This window comes from Arvicanthis niloticus, chromosome 11 (assembly GCF_011762505.2).
Source record: "Arvicanthis niloticus isolate mArvNil1 chromosome 11, mArvNil1.pat.X, whole genome shotgun sequence".
In the NCBI taxonomy this organism is placed as follows: domain Eukaryota; kingdom Metazoa; phylum Chordata; class Mammalia; order Rodentia; family Muridae; genus Arvicanthis; species Arvicanthis niloticus.
The window spans coordinates 72,086,412-72,105,914 of NC_047668.1; the positions used below are offsets into that span (position 1 = coordinate 72,086,412).

A 19,503-nucleotide genomic window follows, 5' to 3' on the forward strand; every position below is an offset into this window, starting at 1 on the left:
ATGAGGCAGAGCAGGCGAGCGCTGTCCGAGAGAAAGGGGCGGGACGGGGTCAGAGCAGAGGCTGTGGCCGCGCCTCCCTATTGGCTGGGACGCGGTGGGAAGCCGGGGCAGGAGCCAGCGGGCGGGGGCGGAGCTTGCCTGGAGCCCCGCCCCGCCCCGCCCCCCGCCCCGCTGTCCCACTCCCGCGCCCCTCGCGCCCTCCCGCGGGCGGGCCGTCCGAGTTTTTAAAGTGGGCTGGCAGCTGAGGAGGCCGGACATTCGAGAGCGGCCGGTGTACAGCTCCGGAGTCCTCAGCGCTCCGCTCCAGCTCTTCTGAGGCGGCCGTACAATCCTCGGCAGTGTCCTGAGACTGTATGGTCATCTCAGCGGCCGCACTCGCCTGCCCCCGGATTTTTTCCAACTTGCTCTTCGAGCCACTGTTTTTTTTGTTGTTGTTGTTTTGTTTTTTGTTTGTTTGTTTTGTTTGCTTGTTGGTTGGTTGGTTTGGTTTTGTCAGATCCTAGAAAAGTGACTCCTGTTCGGGGATAAACGGAACTTCTGGTCCCTTGTCGCTGCTCTGTCTTTTGGCGTCTTACAACCTCCTCCCACTCCTTTCCCCGGCCCCGCCTCCTCCTGCAGGTTCCTCCCCGTCACCCCTCTCCTCCCTCCTCCGCACCTAGCCAGCCGTCCGCAAACTTCCACCTGATTGTGCGGGACTCGGACCTGCGAACGCTAAAGACCTTTCACACCTGCCGGGGCGACGGAGAGCGGCGGAGGTCCACAGCAAAGAGAGCGGCTGAAGCCCCTGCGGGGTTTAGAAACCCAGGTGCTCCGGGTCTCGGAGGGCCACGGCGACAATGACAGCTGACAAGGAGAAGAAAAGGTAAGCGGGCGTCGGAGTTGGCGACCGACTTGGTCCCAGGCATTGGCGGAACTTCGCGTGGCGGACGCGACCCGGGACAGTTGCGAGAGGGGTCTGAGAGGTCTCGGAGGCCGGAGGACCGCTCTTGGGAGGTTTTGAGTAAGCGAACAGGTACTGCTTTTAGGGATTCGGAGCTGCGGCTTCGCAGTAGAATTGCAAACCAGATAGTTCCGAGACCTTGAGACGCGGAGAGAAGGCCCTGGAGGTCAGGGGTGCTTCCGCGGCGCCTTCCAAAGTCTGTCGTCCCTAGAGCGTCAAGCTTCCTCAGCCAGCGATTTGAAATGTTTCTGGGCTGATGCCCTCGACGCTCAGGGTTTCCATGCTGGAGCAGCAGGCACGTCTTTCTTTTCCTAAGACCCTCCAGGTCTTTCCAAGCGCGCTCCTATGTGGTCTTTTCGACCCAGACTAGCAAGGGATAGAGGGCAAAGCGCAACTCCCGGGCGCACCCTGCCCGAGAAGCCGGAACACTGCCAAGGGTCCTGCTCCAGATGGCACCCAAGTTTGTTCAACCCCCTTAACTTTACCCTGCACCTAGACTCGGGTAGAGAGTGGGGAGTGAGTGACCTGGATTGCCCTGCGGGGGCAGGTGTCCTAGTGTGGAGGGTGGGGGGGAGGACGGTGACACCGGGCCGCTCAGAGTGCCTGATTCTTAAGACAGAGAAGGGCAGCCACGGAGGCTTGCCCTCGCGAACCTTTCGGCACTGGGTGAGAGGCAACTCGGGCCAACTCGCGCTGCCCTCGAACCTCCTTCAGTCCGCCCCAGATCTGGTGACATGACACCCAGTTCTCGGTGCCGAGGTGGGAGCGCACCACGCGTCCGCGCAGAGCTGGGAACATCCTCGCCTCCTGCAAAAGTTTATAGCTGGTCGCCTGGCACTTTAATCCTGTTTCAGTCGGTGCGTGCCGCGGGCTAGAGCTACCAGCACTGCGCTCCGCGGCGACTTAGCTGGGGTGTCCGGAATCGAACGCATGACCGCAGAGTGGCGCGTGCTGCGGGAGATCCGCGGCCAGGCTCCGAAAGACTGGAGGTGAGGATTCAGCCCTGAGCAGATTGGCTTTTGTTTGGACTTCCAGTTAGGGACTTGAGCCAGGAACTGTGTATCCTCTGGTCGAAAGCGGCGGCTCCCACCTCAGGGCACCGATAAGGAGTTGATAAACTCCAGCGAATCGCACCCGTCCTGGCCAGGCGCCCGCACCCAGCGCTGGCGATTTCTAGGAGGGGGAAGGTATTGAATCCGGTTCTAGATTCCCCATTATCGCCTAACAAACAGCTCTGAGGTTCTGTGCCCTTTGAGGGTAGAGAAAGAGAAGCGAGAGAAAAGACTAAGATTCAAGCTCAAATCAGAGTGTAATCACAAACAATCAAAACCGTGAAATTGAACAGCCAAGAGGAGCCAGGGGAACTTACTGGACATTTTATTACTGCAGTGCCTATGGGTGACTGTCGCATTTGCCTGATGCTGCCTGACAGTAATCAGTGTGAAATGTCATTTTGCTGTTAGGTCTATCAGTCTTTGGGAGAATCAGAATACAATGGAGAGAGCTGTTTCCATACCCGGCTTGCAGAATCTCTTTGCAGAGGGCTGCAAAGAGTAGCCTTGCTGCTGTAATGACACTACAAATTATTGACAACAGCGGCCACTTTAAGAACCAGTGTGACACAGACTGTGAACCTCCTAGGAGTCTGCTGCCTGTAGTGCAGTGCCCCAGTGGTAGCCGGGCCTGCAGGGTGTGTGTGTGTGTGTGTGTGTGTGTGTATGTCTGTGTGTTGCCGAAAAACAGGTCCTAATTTGAGTATTCAGTCATCCAATGCCTGTTAGGATGATGGTTTTGAGATTCTGGTTTAGTTGGCTGGCTTCTTGGGGCATCAAGATGTAGTTAAAAATTGTGAAGCAGGGCATTGAAAGTTGATGTCCCTTAAATGGCTGCCCAGAGCTTCCCAGAGCGCTGCAGGGAATCACTGTGATCAGCAAGGTTCCCGGATTGGGATACCACCCACTAGTGGTTCAAGGCCTGTTTCTTCTCCAGAGCATAGCTGAACATGTGTTCCGTTCCTTCTGGAAACAGCCCCTCAAGAAGCCAGAAGGCTTGTTTTAGTCCCAAGCGTCCCTGTGTGGGTGGATATATTTGTTCGTAATAGTTAGATGCAAACTTTTGGTTGGTGGCTGGTTAGCAGACTGGGGAAGCCACAGTGAGGTCTCTTGAGTTTTGATGAAGCCGAGTTCTCTGTGGATGCTCTCAAGTGGGGATTTGTAGAGCCGAGCAAGCAATTAAGATAAATGGAAGTGAGGACCTTGGATGGCCAGGCATCCAAGACCAGGCCAAAAGCCAGACTCTTGTCCAAATATCTTTCAGGGGTGCTTCTGGTGCTTGGTACCAGGGCAAAGATGGACAAGGAATTGGAAATACGTGGACCTTCAAGTTTTCTGTGACTGGTTTCTTTTGGCAGATGATCTAATTGTTCCTCTGTTAAAATGAACCCAAAGTCCATCAATTTTTCAAGCTGAGGAGATGATGCTGGAAGCTTATTTTCTAGTCAGTGTTACTTCAACATTTGGCAACAGTTGTTGTGGAAGTACCCAGAGTCTAGCCTGGTAGACAAGTGGTGTATAACACTATCAGCCTGGTAACTAGGAAAATTAGTGTTGATAAGAATCAGAAACTTGGTTCATTACAGTCAGCATGCGGCCAGCAGAGCCCCCATGCCTCTAACCAGCGAGGACTTCCAAAGAATTAGTGCAGCTCACCACCACTGCCACCACCACCACCAGACTCCTGAACCTTCAAAACGGAGATTTACTTCCCCAGATAATTGCAAGAGCCTTGTTCTGAGGCAGGAGTGATGTCAACCAGGCAATGGTACTGCTCCTGGTAGCTACAAACTTTCAGGAATCTGAATCCATTGGTTGAGGACCCTTCCTTTATTTCAATTAGAGAAAAACAACAATAACAACAACAACAACAACAACAAAACAACCAGACAAAAACCCAACAAACTCTACTACTCTAGGTATTAAGCAAAACCAATGCAAGGACCCCCCCCCCCCCCCCAGTGTCTGGTGTAGCAAGTTGCCTTGTGAAGTAGAGGACATTCCACTGCTACTAGATTGTTGCCTGGCATGATTAGGCCTTTTCACAGGGATGAAAGCCACCGCTGAGAACAGTCTACTTTGTTTACATTGTAAATCAGCCTCTCTGCCACTGTTTCTCTGCCTCTGTATGTATGTGTTTACATGGCCATGCCCAGTGTTCTAGGAATCTATGTTGTTAAGTGTTAAGAAATAGAAGGAACCAAGTAGGAAATTCTTGGTGCCCTAGGGCTTCAGCCCGCTGAGTTTAAGAGTACCTCCTTCAAGACTGAGGTGTTTCCATTTTCGAGAAAAATCTTTTTTACGCAGCATTTACTTGCTTTTAAAAACAGCAACAACAAAGCAAAAAAAAAAAAAAAAAAAAAAAAAAAAAAAAACGGTTTTGTCCTATCTCAATATAATAGCTTCCTCTTTCATTTTTTCCTGATGTATCTTTCCTTAGTTTTGAGTCCTAAGGAAGATTTTTTTGGTACATAAACTACTGAGTTTTTTTTTCCACGTTACCGAGTAAGTACTGTTTTCTCCCAGGGCCTTACTATTCTGGCTTGCACACTCCAGAACTATGCTGGTGAGTCTCTTGATGATATCTATACCAAGATACAAACCAGTAAGGCCAATTCCTGGTCTGTGAAAAAAATGCCAAAAACTAAGAAATGGGAAATCTGTTCATTACATTCAATTACTTGGTCTGATTAGGGGCCGAGGGAACAGACAGGACCACTAGGGGCCGAGGGAACAGACAGGACCACACAAGAAGTCTTAGGTGTGTCAGCCACTCATGGGAGTTTTCTTTTGTAGGGTTCAAATATTTGAAGCTAAAGAAAAGAAATTCTGAGTGGCCTTTCACTTGGTAACTATACACACTATTATTGAAATGTATTGGCTCGCCGGGCAGTGGTGCCACACGCCTTTAATCCCAGCACTTGGGAGGCAGAGGCAGGCAGATTTCTGAGTTTGAGGCTAGCCTAGTCTACAGAGTGAGTTCCAGGACAGGCAGGACTACACAGAGAAACTCTGTCTCGAAAAACCAAAAAAGAAAAAGAAAAAAAAAAAAAAAAAAAAAGAAATGTATTGGCTCACAGTTTCCCTGGGATAATCAATGATAGATGCTGGACACCAGCATAAACTGGATCCCAGAGACAGTGTGGTGGTAGAAGTTAGGACGTGGGGATGGTATAGGTGAACACACGGAGGCTTCACGGGAGTTCTCCATCACAGAACTTTGACACATGGACAAAATGATTACCACATTTAACTGCTTGATGTACACACTTGCTCTGGGTGAAGAATTTGCAGGCCTCCACAATGACAACCAGAGGTTTCTGTTTCCACTGAGGACGACCGTGGCCTTCACTCCATGAAGGCAGAGAAGGGAGGGGGTTCTTTTCCCTGAGCCTTATAAATGGGCTTCCAGGGTAGTTAGTATTTGATCTCTAAAATTCTATAGAACGTATGCTTTGTCATTTTGTTTTTTTATGTTAATTTTAACCTCCCCTCTTCATGACGAGTGAGTCCAATGCTTTGTAGAGGCTGGGAAAGCATTTTCTACCATCGAGTTAGATCCTCACCTGTTGTTCAGTTCCTAGTAGCCTTTCAAAGGTGGTGTGAACTGGAAGAGGCAATGCTTGTCTGTCTGGCAGCCAAGAACTGCCCTCCCTGAGTTCCAGGCTACAGGCTGCCTGCTCCTACATTTCAATGCCACTGTCTTGTCTTAGGGAGTGTCTATAAAAAGAAATCTACAGTCACATTTTCCATTATCCCCCACTATCTAGAGATTCTTTTGAACCCTAAAAATGGATGTGTTCTTGGGAGGAATGAGCTATCTAGGCAAGGAGGACAAGATAGAGAGCTGAGTTCTCAGTCTTCCTGTGCCAGCGTGGTCCTCAGAACCTTCCGGATTAACTTTGTTAATCCTTGTAACAACCCTGTGAGATAAGCCCTGTTATTATCCCCAGTTCACCGATGGGAACTCAGGTGCAGTAAGGTTGCTATCCATCATCACAGGCAGTACAGCAGAGCTGAGACTCCCTGGGCACAGTGTCTCCAGAGTCCACACTCTCACCCACTGTTCCATGCCTCCTGGCCTTACCTAAGAGGCCTATAAAGCATTTAATACCATGTCTGAATGCGGTAAGCACTCTATAAATGATAACTTCTTTTGTTGCTGTGTTTATAATTATTATAATGACTTTTCTTGTGACTCATCCCTTGTATCAAACCTCACACACAGGCAGGAACTGAAGACCCAAAGGCTATTCCCGAAACTCCTGGAATTATTTCCTCCTCCTCCTCCTCTTCCTCCTCCTCCTTCTCCTCCTCCTCCTCCTCTTCCTCCTCCTCCTCCTCCTCCTCCTCTTCCTCCTCCTCCTCCTCCTCCTCCTCCTCCTCCTCTTCTGCTTCTCCTTCTGCTTCTCCTTCTCCTTCTCCTTCTCCTTCTCCTTCTCCTTCTCCTTCTTTCCCTTTTCCCTTCTCCCTCTCCTTTTCTCCTTCTCCTCTTCCTCCTCCTCCTCCTCCTTCTCCTTCTTCTTTTTCTTCTTCTTCTTTTTTAATAGATATTACCTCAGCTAGAACAGGGTATAATTCTCTACCGCCCCTAGAAGTTCAAAGCTTTCTTCCCACCCTTTGCTGGTGGCAAGACTTCAAGAGCTGTTCAGTCTTCGGACTCCATTGTGCAGAGGGACCTGTTAGGAGCTCTTCCTCTGTGGCTTCTGAAGAACCATCTACAAATCAAGATGTACAGGACTTCCTCTGGCTCCTTTGATCTTTTGAAATTGCAAGCACAGGAAGGAAAGAATGGATGGGGGGATAAAGAGTAGTTATGATTGTCCTGATCATATTTTTATAGAGCCCTTTCTCCAGTGAGCACCCCAGGCCATATACCAAGAGCCTTGCCATCTGGAGTTTCCTTGCCACAAACCTTGATTGCATTGAATCATAATAGTTGTGGGTCAAGGCATAGATGTGGGGTCTGGTGGGGCGGGGTGGGGTGAGGCATCTATGGATATATGCAGCTAGTAACACTTGCAGTTTCCAAGTAGAGTTTTGTGCAATTCGCTGATACTTTTCTGGTCCTGTTACTCAAAGACATAGAACCAATCTGAAAGTCTGAGATTGAGAGAAATGTGGAGGTCCTTTGAGATCCCCAGAGCCAGAGATAAGTATGGCCATGACCAGAGTGTTATGTACTTCTGAGTGACCTTTCTTTCCCTAATAGTTCAAGAAATACTGGTTTGCTTATGGCCTCAGGCTGTTTCCAGAGGCTACCAGTACATCCTCCAGGCTCCTGTTATATAGTGTTGCCTACCAGAAAGCACCAGATTCTTTAAAGTTATGAGTAGTCTGTATGTCAGATCCTAGGAAGCAGATAGATACTTTCTTAAACAGAATGAGATTTCAGAATGAATGGCTTATTGGCAAGTAAAACAAACAAACACATGAAAATCTCTCTGTTTCTCTCTCTCTCTCTCTCTCTCTCTCTCTCTCTCTCTCTCTCTCTGTCTCTGTGTGTGTGTATGTGTGTGTGTGTGTGTGTCTGAGAGAGAGAGAGAGAGAGAGAGAGATCTGCACTTAAGAGTACTTACTGATCTTATAGAAGACCTGGGTTTGGCTCCCAGAACCCATGTGCTCATAATAGCCCCTCAGTCAAGTTCCTGAGGATCTGACACCCAGTTTCCACAGCCACTGCACACGCGCACGCGCGCACGCGCGCACACGCGCACACACACACAGAGCTCAGCAGTTAAGAGCACTGACTGGTCTTTCAGAGGTCGTGAGTTCAATTCCCAGCAACTCCATGGTGGCTCACAACCATCTGCAATGGGATCTGATGCCCTCTTCTGGTGTGTCTGAAGAGAGTGACAGTGTACTCACATACGTAGATAAAATAAATAAATAAATAAATAAATAAATCTTTAAAAAATATAGAGAGACACATATACTAAAAAATATACACATACGTGTATGTATGTATGTATGTATGTCCATGTATACATCCGACATGTTTTTAATTCCACAACGTCATGGAAAAAGACCTTTAGAACTTTCCTATATTCCCCCATTGGCTCACTGCACATCCTTCTAGTGGTAATTTAAGGATTAAAAAAATTTAAATGTCATAGGTAAGAATCAGATGATTCATGTTTTCATCTGGTTAGACTATGTAACCAAACATGTAGATACACACACAGATCTACTGTGCTGCCCTGTTGACCATGATATTCTAGAGGTTGACCTGTGCTGCTATATTGGCTACCCCCAAATGCCCGGCAAGCCACCATCAGTTTTAGATGTTAATGAGTAGTGTTAGTGGCCTCTTTTGGTCTCACTTTGGTTTGAAGTGCACAGTTAGTAGTCAGTAGTTTGCTAAGACTAAGAGGATACATAGGCTCCATGTAAGAAAGTTAAGAATGCTTTATAAGTCCTTTAAAATACATCAACTACAGTATATGGTTTGGTAATAATTTAAACCATGATGCTGTGAGTCTAGCCATGAAGGGTTCTGTGTCTTTTGACAGCATATCACTGTTAACAAATACACACACTTTATTTATGACTGAAAACTCTCTCAGCCTTTCATGGCTGTGTAAGGATTGTCCTGACTGCCTGCCTCCTGTAGGGATGAGAAAAGAGGGCAATGCATCAGTGGCTTCTTGCATTTGGGAAACTGCTGCTGAAAGAACCAAACCACTTCATCTAAAGCCAAACCCTAGGAGTGGATCTAGGTGTGGAGAGGCTGGGCCCAGAACACCACCCTGGGATTTTGGTCTTGTGTTGTGTTGTTTTGTTGGGAGGGGTCATCGCCAGGAGCTCAAAGGAGCAGCTCAAACTGCAGCACTAACTAACTCCTCATTACTAATGAGTAATTACAGCAAATATTTACAGGTCTCCTTCCTACCTTTATGACTTCCTGTTGCTGAAGCACTTTGGAATATTGAGAAAGATTGTTCTGGAAAATACGTCATACATGGTTGCAGGAAAAGAGTGCCTTTACACATACACACACACACACACACACACACACACACATACAGTTACTTGGTTTTGTTTATGAATTCCATGTGGGAATAACAGAATTACACCTTCTAGAGGCCAAGAATCTTTTCAAAACAAAGTTTTAAAAATCAATTCTCAACTACTGGTTTTAGAGCAATATAATAAGACCGTGAATGTTTATAAAGTAAAGCTTGGGGTTGAAGCACAGCCGTTGCATAAATACTTTTTAAAATGCTACAATGTTTTATGAAACTGTGACCCCACAGTGCCTCCTCAATGAAAACAGAGAAACTTAATAGAATAAATCAAGACATATAAAATAAGCCGCAAGGGTTCCGGAAGTCCTGAGAATGCTTATTTTTTATGTACTTAGGGTTTTTTGTTTTTGTTTTTTAAATTAGCCCAGTGAAGTGGCTTTCTCCGTACGCTCCTGTGAGCCACCATACCCTGTGTTTCTCTCCCTCAGTTCCCAGATGCTATTTTAGAATGGCAGCCTTCACTCCAGCACTGGCTGAGATCGATGGAGCTAATTTTGGTGTCTAGGCTAAAGGGAGCAAGAAAGTCTGTGCAGAGCCAAAAGGCTTTCTTGTCCTGGCTTAGAGCAGTGTGGTGTTACCAGACACACTGCATTTCACCTTTAGAACCTTTATTTGTGTACTTGCACAACACATGTTTACCTAGATATTAAGATAAGGGAAATATGAAGGTCACATTTCACTGGTGACAAGGGAGCGTCTGTAATTGTAACCATATCACCCATGTCCAGGAGTTTCTTTTATTCTATACCCCAGAACCTAAGGGAATTAATGGTGGGTGTGGTGGAGAAGCCAAGGCCCTTCTCAGTTTCTGTTTCTGCCTTCATTACTGCTACTCTGCTTCCTTGGCTCAGCCAATGCACCCCACCCATTTTGGTGAAGGCCTTGGCGGTGGTGGTCAAGGAATCGGGAGGAATTCTAGTGCACTGTGTGGCCCCTGGAGTCATCTGCTGTTCTATGGAAACCAGTTACCAGACTCTGGCACAGACATGGTTCTCCTCGGCTCTCAGAAGATGTTTATGTGGTACCAGTCCTGCCCTGTTTCAGGCCTTCTTGGCCTTCTCTGCTGTCTTGGGAGCACAGCAAATTTTCCTTATGGCAAGTGGGAGTTTCTCTGAAGATCCCCCAAGGATTATCTAAATACTCAGGCTAAAGAGCTAGGAACCTGACTCGAGGGCCCTCCTAAAGGGACTTTGCTGGAAATGAAGGTCCCTACCCTCCGCTTCTCCCACCTGCACCACTCAGTCACTCACCGTGCCCTCTGAGCTCCTCGCAAGCCTGCTCCTCCGCCACACAGGTACTGTCATCCCTGGTTCTTCACGTTAGTGCATGCTTGGATGCTCCTGTACTCTTTCTACCCAAATAGCTCACATGGTTTCTCCCATGAGCCCAAGCTGTCTGCCTTTAACAGAATCCCATGGTATCCACACCTTGACACTTCCCCTCCATTTGCTATTTTATATTTCCTTGTTGTCCAACGACATTTTAATTTGTTCCTGCCTTTGCAGAAGGTTGCGCACGGCGCGAGAGCAGGGTGTCTGATTTTCGGCTGTGACTGATGAGATGTTGGGCCTTTTCAGTTCTCTCTGAAATCATTAAGAAAGTAAATACAGAACGGGTTTGTTGATGTCCCACTTTCTTGGGCTCAGCTGTCTCCATCTACAGGACTTCCCTTCACCTGTTTCTGTTTAGAAAGAACAAGAAAGGAAAATAATGGGGGGGGGGGGGGGCAATGCACTGACCAGGTGAGCGTTATTTGCTATCCAGTGCAAGGATCAGGCAGGAAGCATGTCAGTACTTTACATTAAGAATGCATAGTTGTCTAGGTAAATTCTCCAGCTTAACTCTGGGGTTAACAAATTGCCAGATGGGAAAGTTATGCCAGTGCACACCAGCTCTCTGAAAGGGGATTCCTTGAAAAGCAAACCACCTTCAGTCTGCCCCTGTATCAATCTGATTTCCTGTCTGTATTTTTTAATTTGCATAATGAGTTTAAAACTTGCTTTCCAATCCACTTTAGGTGTTCTGTAGTTGTCTCTAGATGGAATTCAGGAGTATGGGACCTTAGTTCCGAGAGATGGGAAACACAGGCAAAAACCTTGCCTCAGATCAGCTTACCCCCTCCTTATTTGGTAACCACCATGCAAGTCAGAAGAGGTTTGTGGTAATGCTGGCCTTGAGTGTCCGTGCTTACAGGTCATCTACTAATTTGGGGACTGTGCTGCACAGAAAGATCACAATGAAACATTTGATGACTCTGGTCTCTTCAGATGACTTGTTTAAACCAGTGTGTAGTGGTGTGTGGCGTTGATGTGTATCTTAGCTGCCATCTTGTTATGGAGTAAAAACTAGCCCAGGTAGAGCATGGAGTCAGAACAGAGAATGGATAGTAATGGAGGGCTCTGGGTTGTATAACATTAAAAGGGACTGGGCTGGAGAAGACCCGAGGGAGTTTTAAGAGAAGGACATTAAATAAGATTTCAGCTTTGAAGATTATAATTTGGGTTTGCACAGGCAGCCACTGCAGGCTACAGTGGGGATGGACAAGGCAGTGCAGACCGCAAGGCAGAGGAAAGCAGAGACTGTAGGACAGGACTGGTGAGCACTCATTTCAACTCGGAATCAGTAGCTCTTATATTAGAAGAGATGGAGCCTGGGCCTGGGCTAGAGAATCTGGGGATAGGCCCTCTTCATGTCAGCTTGATGGAATCTTTGGCCTGCCTATTTGAGGACCTTAGAAGCTACTCAGCACTTTCATTACTACAAACCTAGCTAGAGTGTGCAAACCTAGGAGTGATTGGCAGAGGCCCTAGTGGCCCTCCATAGCAATGACCTCAAAGCATTGAACCCAAAGATCTTAGGAACCTGGCTACCATTCAGTCAGGTACGTATCTCTCTGTGGCTTGCACAAGTACTTGGGAGTGATAGGTGCTAGATTTCAGAGTGGGAACCTGAAGAGGTATGGCTTTCTGTCACCCTAAAATGGCCTTGTCCTTCATCCCCATGTTCTCACCAGGATGGCAAAGCCTTTGTCCCCGTGGGGACTTGATAAGGCCATTTGTCATATCCTTTCTTGCCATTTCTCCTTAGAGAAGGATAAGACATCCTTTCATCACCATGCTCGGTGGAGGGAGTTAGGCAGCCAAGGCTGAGTCTTTAGTCTCTACTGATAGCTCTTCATCCACACCCTGCCCAGAGAACTCAGGCCAAGCCGTTCTGTGACCTTCTCCTTAAGGCCCAGATCTGATGTTGAGTCTGACAGGGCCCAGAAGGAGGGGGCGGTGGAAAGAATCGTCTTTCGGAGTCACCTGGTTAGGACAGTCAGAGCCCTTTCCTCTCCACAAGCAGATGGAACCTTTTCCCTGGAGGAATTTAGAAGCACTAAGGTCACAGATAAACATTTGTGGGCCAGAAGTTGGTCAAAGATCCCAAATCCCTGGACAACATCCCATGCCAGGGACAGCAGAGGCCAGTGACTGATCCCAGTTACATTAGTTTATCCTGCCCAGTGGTACTTCAAGGGAGGTAACAGCTCCTGAACGGTTTTGTGTTAAACTTTAACCTCACAATGACAACTGTTATGTCTCAACTGTTAGTTCTGTCCCCAGTGGTTGTAGAATGGAGAAACCACTGCTCAGCCCTGGCAGGTTGGGTTAGTTAGGTCAATGCTTTGCTCAGATTAAAGCCTGAGCCCAGGGAGCTTTAAACACCCCATCAGAACCCCATCAGATAGGGCCACGAGACAATGGAGCTTTGCAGCACAGTGCAGACTGGTCCTTATCCAGGGGCTAACTGAGACCTTGGGCCTCAGGGAGGCTCCAAGAAAACCCAGAGATCAAGACCAGATCTGACCACATGCACTCAGATCTCTCCATGCTATAAATGTGGGGGTAGCATCGACATTCCTATAGCTTCTTACAGGCGTCAGGAAAGGAAAAAGAAGATGCCTTAACCAAATTAGCCTGTGACTAAGCATCGGTGAACCTGTCAATGGGTGGCTCCATGTCTATGCATCTGTGTTTTTTAATATTTAAAAAGATGTATGTGTTTGTGTGTGTGACACAAGTGTGCAGGTCCCTCAGACCAGAAGAGGGCGCTAGATCTCCTGGAGCTAGAATTACAAGTGGTTTTGAGCCATCAGGCATGGGTGCTTGGAAGTGGGCCCGGGCCCTCTGCAAGAGTAGTACGTGCTCTTAACTGCTAAAGCCATCCCACCTGTCTCTGTGTTCACTTTCTTTTCTAAAGGGTCCTTAAAAACAAACAACAAACAAACAAACAACCCACCTTTGCTTCTCCTGACCTCATAGCAAGTTCTACCTGGCCTTGGTCAGTGAGATGCTAGGGCCTGGGCATATCTCAAGCTAGTGTGGTTCTCCTGTTCTCTAGCTCACTCCAGGCTATGGGGAGATCCAGAAAACTAGAGGCCCCAGGCAGCTCTCAGAGTGACAGAACCCTCTACCCTGAGCCACCTCTTAAGTACCTCTTTTTTTTTTTTATCTAAATCAATGGGTGCCTTTTAGCTCTGACCACCTGTAGTTGCTTGTATGGGTACAAGGGTGGTGACTTCACCTTAATTATCCCGGAGTTAGGTCCCCAGGGCCCTCGTTTATTTTGGGGAGTGACAAGCTTTCACCCACTTGAATTCCTTTGCCTCCAAATAGCGTCAGAATGACCACAAGCCTTCTGTGTTTCTTCGCTTCGGTTTTGCCAGATTCTAAATGCCATCAGAGCCACCAGCTCTTGTTTTGTGTCCCTGGTGAAGCTGGCCTTCCCATGAAGTTCAAATCATCTTCTAGGAGTCTTAGGGAGTCTGGCAGACCGCTTTAGTTTGCTCTCTGGTTTGTGTGACTCCCTTGGGTGCCAGATGTGTGTGCTGCTCTCTCTGCAGATGACCCAGGGATTGAAAGCAGGTATGGTATGTTTTAGCAAGACCACACGTCTTAAATGTAGAGTTAAAAGCTCTCCTTGTGAGCATTATCTCAATGGAAAGAACTTTGAAAAGTATAAAGTGCAAACCTCGAAGGTATTGTCATTAACAAGCAAAGCAATATACTCATTAGGCCTGTTATTGCCTCTTAAAGTGAACCGCCTGCAGACAGGAGGAAGCCTTGAGAGTCTCCAGGCTCCTACGGGTGGGTGGGTCCCTCCACCTGGGCTTTTGGAACCTATGGGTTCTTGCCAATCATGGCATTGAGTCTATACCCCAAGATTGAGGAGATCTGAACGAAGTCTTGATAAGTACCAGATCACACACCCTTCTTCTGCTCGGTTTGTTTCCATGGAGAAGGAGATAGCACAGGCCAGCGTTCATGCCGAGGATGACAGTTCCTTCCGTGTAGCACACAGAACCAGGGCCGCATGTTCCATAGCCACTTGCCTATACCTTGATGCATTATTTTATGCCAAAGAGAGTCAATGACAACCTAGAAGCAGGTGATGCCTGAAAGAGATCTTGGTCTCCTGGAATGTAGAGGCCTGGCTGTACTATATGCTGCTGATCATGAGACTTGACAGGTCACTCAGCTCTGGCCTCAGACCCATCGTCAACTGTAACATGTCTGAACCGCATACCTCTGAGCTCACTCTTCCCTCAGCCTGGCCAGCTGACTTCAAGCCTTTGTCTCAGCTAAAATATGACCTCCTCAGGGAAGCTTTTCTTGACGTCCTTCACTTGACCTTTAACCCTGTCTGTTTCTCTTCTAAACACTCCCTACATGTAATTTACGTGTTTATGTCTGCCATGCCCTCCCCTGCCAGGGTGAGACTGACGGTTCCATACATGCCTTGCTTACCACCGAGGTCTCAGCCTTTAGGATGGAGCCTGTGCATAGTTGGTGCTTCTTACATATTGGTTCAGTGAACTAGTTGCTGTGATGTTGCTGGGGCTTCGCATTACCACTGTTTACAATCATCTTGTCTTTAATATTTTTCTAAAGCTGATTTTGTTTTGTTTTCTGAGGTAGGGTCTTGCTATGTAGTCCGTGCTGGCTTCCTGCTGGCTGGATTACATGGATGCTGCCATACTTTTTCTTTCCAAAGCTCTTGATGTAAATGCCAAGGAATTGTCACTTTTAGCATAGGGATGAGGTAGTTGGGACACAGAGTGTAATGACCATGCCAGGGATTGGCAGTTCCTACCTGAACACGTCCCTAGCCCCAGACTATTTGCAAAGATCCACGTTGCCTCTCTTGGCCCCGTAGTTTTCTGTTGTGGCGATGTTATTGTTTGTCATATTTGGCAATGTTTACCCCAGAGAAGTAAGGGCCATTGTGTGCTGGTAGCGTCTGGGAATGCACAGTCGAGTCCCAGGGGGATATCCACTCTGTTCTTAACCACAATTAGAAATTGTGAGGCAGGGTGGGCGCAGCCTCACACTCACTGCCGGTTCTGTGTCTCCGTGGGGTTGGGGTGAGGATCCTAGCTCCACAGCCCACGTGTGTCCTACCCTGCTCTCCCACTCACATGGGAGTGTAGACCTTCTGCAGAGTGATGTGCTGTGCTTAGTGAATTTTCTGAGAAGAGGTAGGCACTAGCTGGCTAGATGACCATCTGAGGCCTCAGTTACTCCAATATGAACCAGTAGGTGGGAACCAGACCAGATAACCTCCACGTTCGTTCTTGAGTTTCTAGCTCTGAAGGGGATTTCCATTGGTCTGACCTCCTGTTTGACTTGGGAAAGGGCAGTGGGAAGTTATTGTCAGGGGCTGGAGGACATCTCTCCATCTCTTTGTAACTCTTTCACTGCAAATGGATATTGCATTCCATGATGATGGGCCTGGCTCAGTCCATTGCTGTCAGTACAGCAGGACTAACAATGGCCCCAAAAGTCAGCTGAGGTATGGATAAGGTAGAAAGTTCCCAAAAGGAGACCATGTCTCCATCTCCCATGATGCAGGCTTCTGTGATGAGAGCACCAAGATTAGGAAAGGGGTGCTCTGACACGTCGATGGACAGGGGTCAGGCACTGGCTGCTTCTGGGCCTTCTCTTTCACATGTGGCAGGTGATTGTTCTGTACCCTGCAAGTGAACAAGGCTGCACGGACATACACTGCTGCAAAGGAAGGGCACATTGCTGCCATGATTCCTGTGTATGAATGTATCTGGCGTGCTCAGACCTGGTATCAACATGAATTGACTGACACTCGCAGCCTGAAAATACAGTCCTTCAACCTGAGGCACCGAGGGAGAAGTCAGCTAGAAAGCCAATGAGGCCTTAAATTGTTGAATGAAGTCATGCTGCATGGGGGGAGGGGGTGACCGTGCTGTAGGACAGAGGTGAGTCACAGTGCAAGAGTGTTGGGGAGTCACCTTGAACTTGGGCCAAAAAAGCAGAAATATTGGGACTCGTTTATCTGCCTTCTATCAGGTACATCAAGTTCTGGATGGCCACCCACTGGCCAGAGACATGATGTGGACGGCTCTGCGCTACCGCCCTGGGAAGGCTCTCTGCTGGCTTTAGCCCCGCTGAGCAAAGTCCGCTTGTTCGTTGGAGTTCACACAGACTCCTTGCCAGGCCTGCCCAGAATCCTGTCTCCTCTGACTTCCTGTGTTCTTGCATAATATTTCCTTGCTTCTTGAATGGCTGGCCCCAGTGTGGGGGCAGCTCACTGGCTCTGCTGGACGGAGAGTAGGATGTGGAGGGACGATGGGTGATATTTGGATCTAATCCATGGGTGCTCTGGGTCCTGGTGGCAGAGTCCCTCAAAGCGTTTGATGAAAGCTTTTAGCAAGAAGCTTAGGAAGCATTGCAGACTATATACACATACACTGGCTTGCTCATGTACACACAGCGTCTTCTATATCATGAATCATCGCTCTGATTGTTAGTATAAAGCTTCTGACATTATGAATTATTCCATGTGACATAGCACCTAGCAGATTCTATCACTCCAGTTCTGTTAACACAGTGAATACATCATGCTCACTATAAATTAGCTGTACTAAGTAGCTTATATTCTGATCATGATCACTAAAAAATAATTGTTTCTAAAGTTTCTTCCTAGATCTGACCCTTCTCCCTACTCGATCCTCCCACATCACTCTTCTCCACACCATGCTGTTCGATCTTCATTCCTGTCGTTAGAAGTTAAGTTCTCTTAGTGTAATGTAGACTCCTTCTCTTTCTGTCCAGTAGTGCTCCAGTCAGTGCACCTATTATTCAAAAATAGTATATGAAGCTAACAATTATTTTCTCTGGTTCCCTGAAGTTCTGACCAGTATGCTCTGGAGTCCCAGAAATAACTGCGAAATAAAAGGTTATGTGCCTGTGTCCGCCTTTCTATAGGCTTAGAATAATTCACATGATTACACAGGAGGCTGCTTCCATGACAGCTCTGAGGGCTGGGCTTGGTCTCACTTTGGGGAAAGAAAATGATCTCTCAGTCTCTCAGGGCCCTGTGTGTGTTAAGTGAGGAACCCACTAGCTGGTGGGACAAGTTTTACTTTGGTGGCTTTCTCACGCGCAAGAATTCAAAGAAGCCTCATTTAAATTTTACTTGGCTCTTGCCCTCCTGAAAATTTGTAACACTATCATATCTTTAAGGAAGTGACCTTTCTTTGTCCACTGTTGTTAGCATGACATGAGAACTTGGAAACATTCACAGTGATGTTTGGACCTGTTTCCAATTTGATTATTGAAAACAAAACCTAACCATGCTATAGATTCGGGGTTTCTGACTTACCTCTGAAAACTGTACTTTTTAAAGAGTGGTCATGAGAGTTTTCAGGCTACATTCTGGAAGTCTGCAGTAGATAACTCACGTATGCTGCCGTGTTGGATCTGAGTGTCTACAGCATTTGCCTGGGTTTTTGATTCTCCTTTAAACTGGATTAACCATCCTCCACATTGTACTGGGGATAGCACACGGGGCCTCACAGATTACTAGGAAAGTGCTCTACCAATGAGCCATATCCTCTGCCCAATGTGTGTATGTATGTGTATGTATGTGTGTGTGTAGATATCAGAAACTTGGTTAAAAATATATAACATACATACAGTATACTTATAATATATGTGCATTCAAAAGTTTCTGTTTGAGACTAGACTTAATACTTTCCTATGGGAATTGTTTGCAAGGTTTACTTTTTCGTAAAGAAAAGTTGTTTCCTAAACTCTCTCACTTAACCTTTTTACTTAAACCAAAAAAGCAGGAGAATACTTCTCAGCTTGAATGCCTTTATTTTAAAGCTCAAGAACCTTTTAAAAACAAAAACTTGCTACAGAATTTGGCGCCAGTGGACTGCAAAGATTTACCTCATTTTGATGATAGCTGCCTGCGAACAGTCTATTGGAATAATTTGCATAATTATAGTCTCTCCTTCAGTTTATTCACCCTGCACTCCCTAGTCTAGATTTACTGGCCAGACTGTTATTACATCAAATTCCTTGATGCTGTATTCCTGAGGAATTGTGGGATTAAGTTAAAGAGAGGAATTGATCTCTGCTTTTCAAAGTCTTCGGGATGTACAAATTCAGCAAGGGGCTTTTGAGATTGGTCTCTTTACTAGGTCAGTACCTGGCTTTGATGGGTTCCTGGCCACACGTGTGCGTTTGGGAAGCAGGAAGGGGCGAGAGGCCTGAACTGGCAGTGAGAGTTATGAAGCAGGACTTTGTTAAAATTGATAGGTCTGTACAATGAGTACACGCAGCAGCTGTTGGCATGGCAACTCCTACGTGGCAAAGTGCACGGAGCCTGCAGATGACTTTAGCAGCGCTCCGTGTTAATTTGATAAATGGCTTTTTTTAATAGTAGTTTGTGGGCTAATGGAAAGGTTGAAGCAAACCCTCATTAATGGAGGGGAGGATGGAGATTTTGAAGCCACTGGGTGAAGCTGGAGAGTCCCAGCCAAGTCTTCACTTTCAGCTCAGTTTCTTTTCCTGGGAGATGTGTCTCAAGTGTGGCAAGCCCAAGTACAGTAGGAGCCTACCTCGAGAGTAGGCATCCGGCCCTGGGCTCCAGCTTTAGGCGTGAAGAGGCTTCAGGGTTTTTATTCAACACACTTACTTTGCGCCGGAGATCAGCTTAGGGCTGCTGTAAGAAGTTTACCTTGTGTTTTCTTTTTCCTTGGTAGCCATGGGGCAGGGTTATGGTGGCTGACAGGTCTGGCATATACTGTTTAGTTGGTTGTGTTTTGGTTATTTGAGTTCTGAGACGGGTTGTTTATTTTTGTTTCTAGTTTGTTTGTTGACATAGGGTCTCAAGTAGCCCAGGCTGGCCTCAAATACCCTATATATTGTTGAGGACCTTGAACCTCTGATCCTTCTGCCAACTCCAGGGTGCTAGGGTCATAGTCATGAGTCACCATGCCTAGATAATGTATTGGGGACTGAACACAGAGCTTCTGCATACTAGACAACACTCGATCAGTTAGCTGCATCCGCTCCTGGTTTCAGCCCCCTTTAATTGTGTGAGAAAAAATAATCACACTACAATATGCAGCCATCACCACTGTCCACTTCAAGGAGCCTCTCCTCATCCCACAGTG

General features: G+C 47.1%; 1 protein-coding gene across 1 annotated transcript in view; it reads left to right on the top strand.

Moving 5' to 3' along the window:
- The first annotated feature begins 239 nt into the window (after positions 1-239).
- Positions 240-19,503, top strand: part of Epas1 (endothelial PAS domain protein 1) — an 80,291-nt gene continuing 61,027 nt past the window's right edge. The window contains exon 1 of the mRNA XM_034513837.2: positions 240-862. Within this exon, the coding sequence (XP_034369728.1) occupies positions 837-862 (26 nt within the window). The 5' untranslated portion in view covers positions 240-836. The remainder of the gene's footprint in view (positions 863-19,503) is intronic.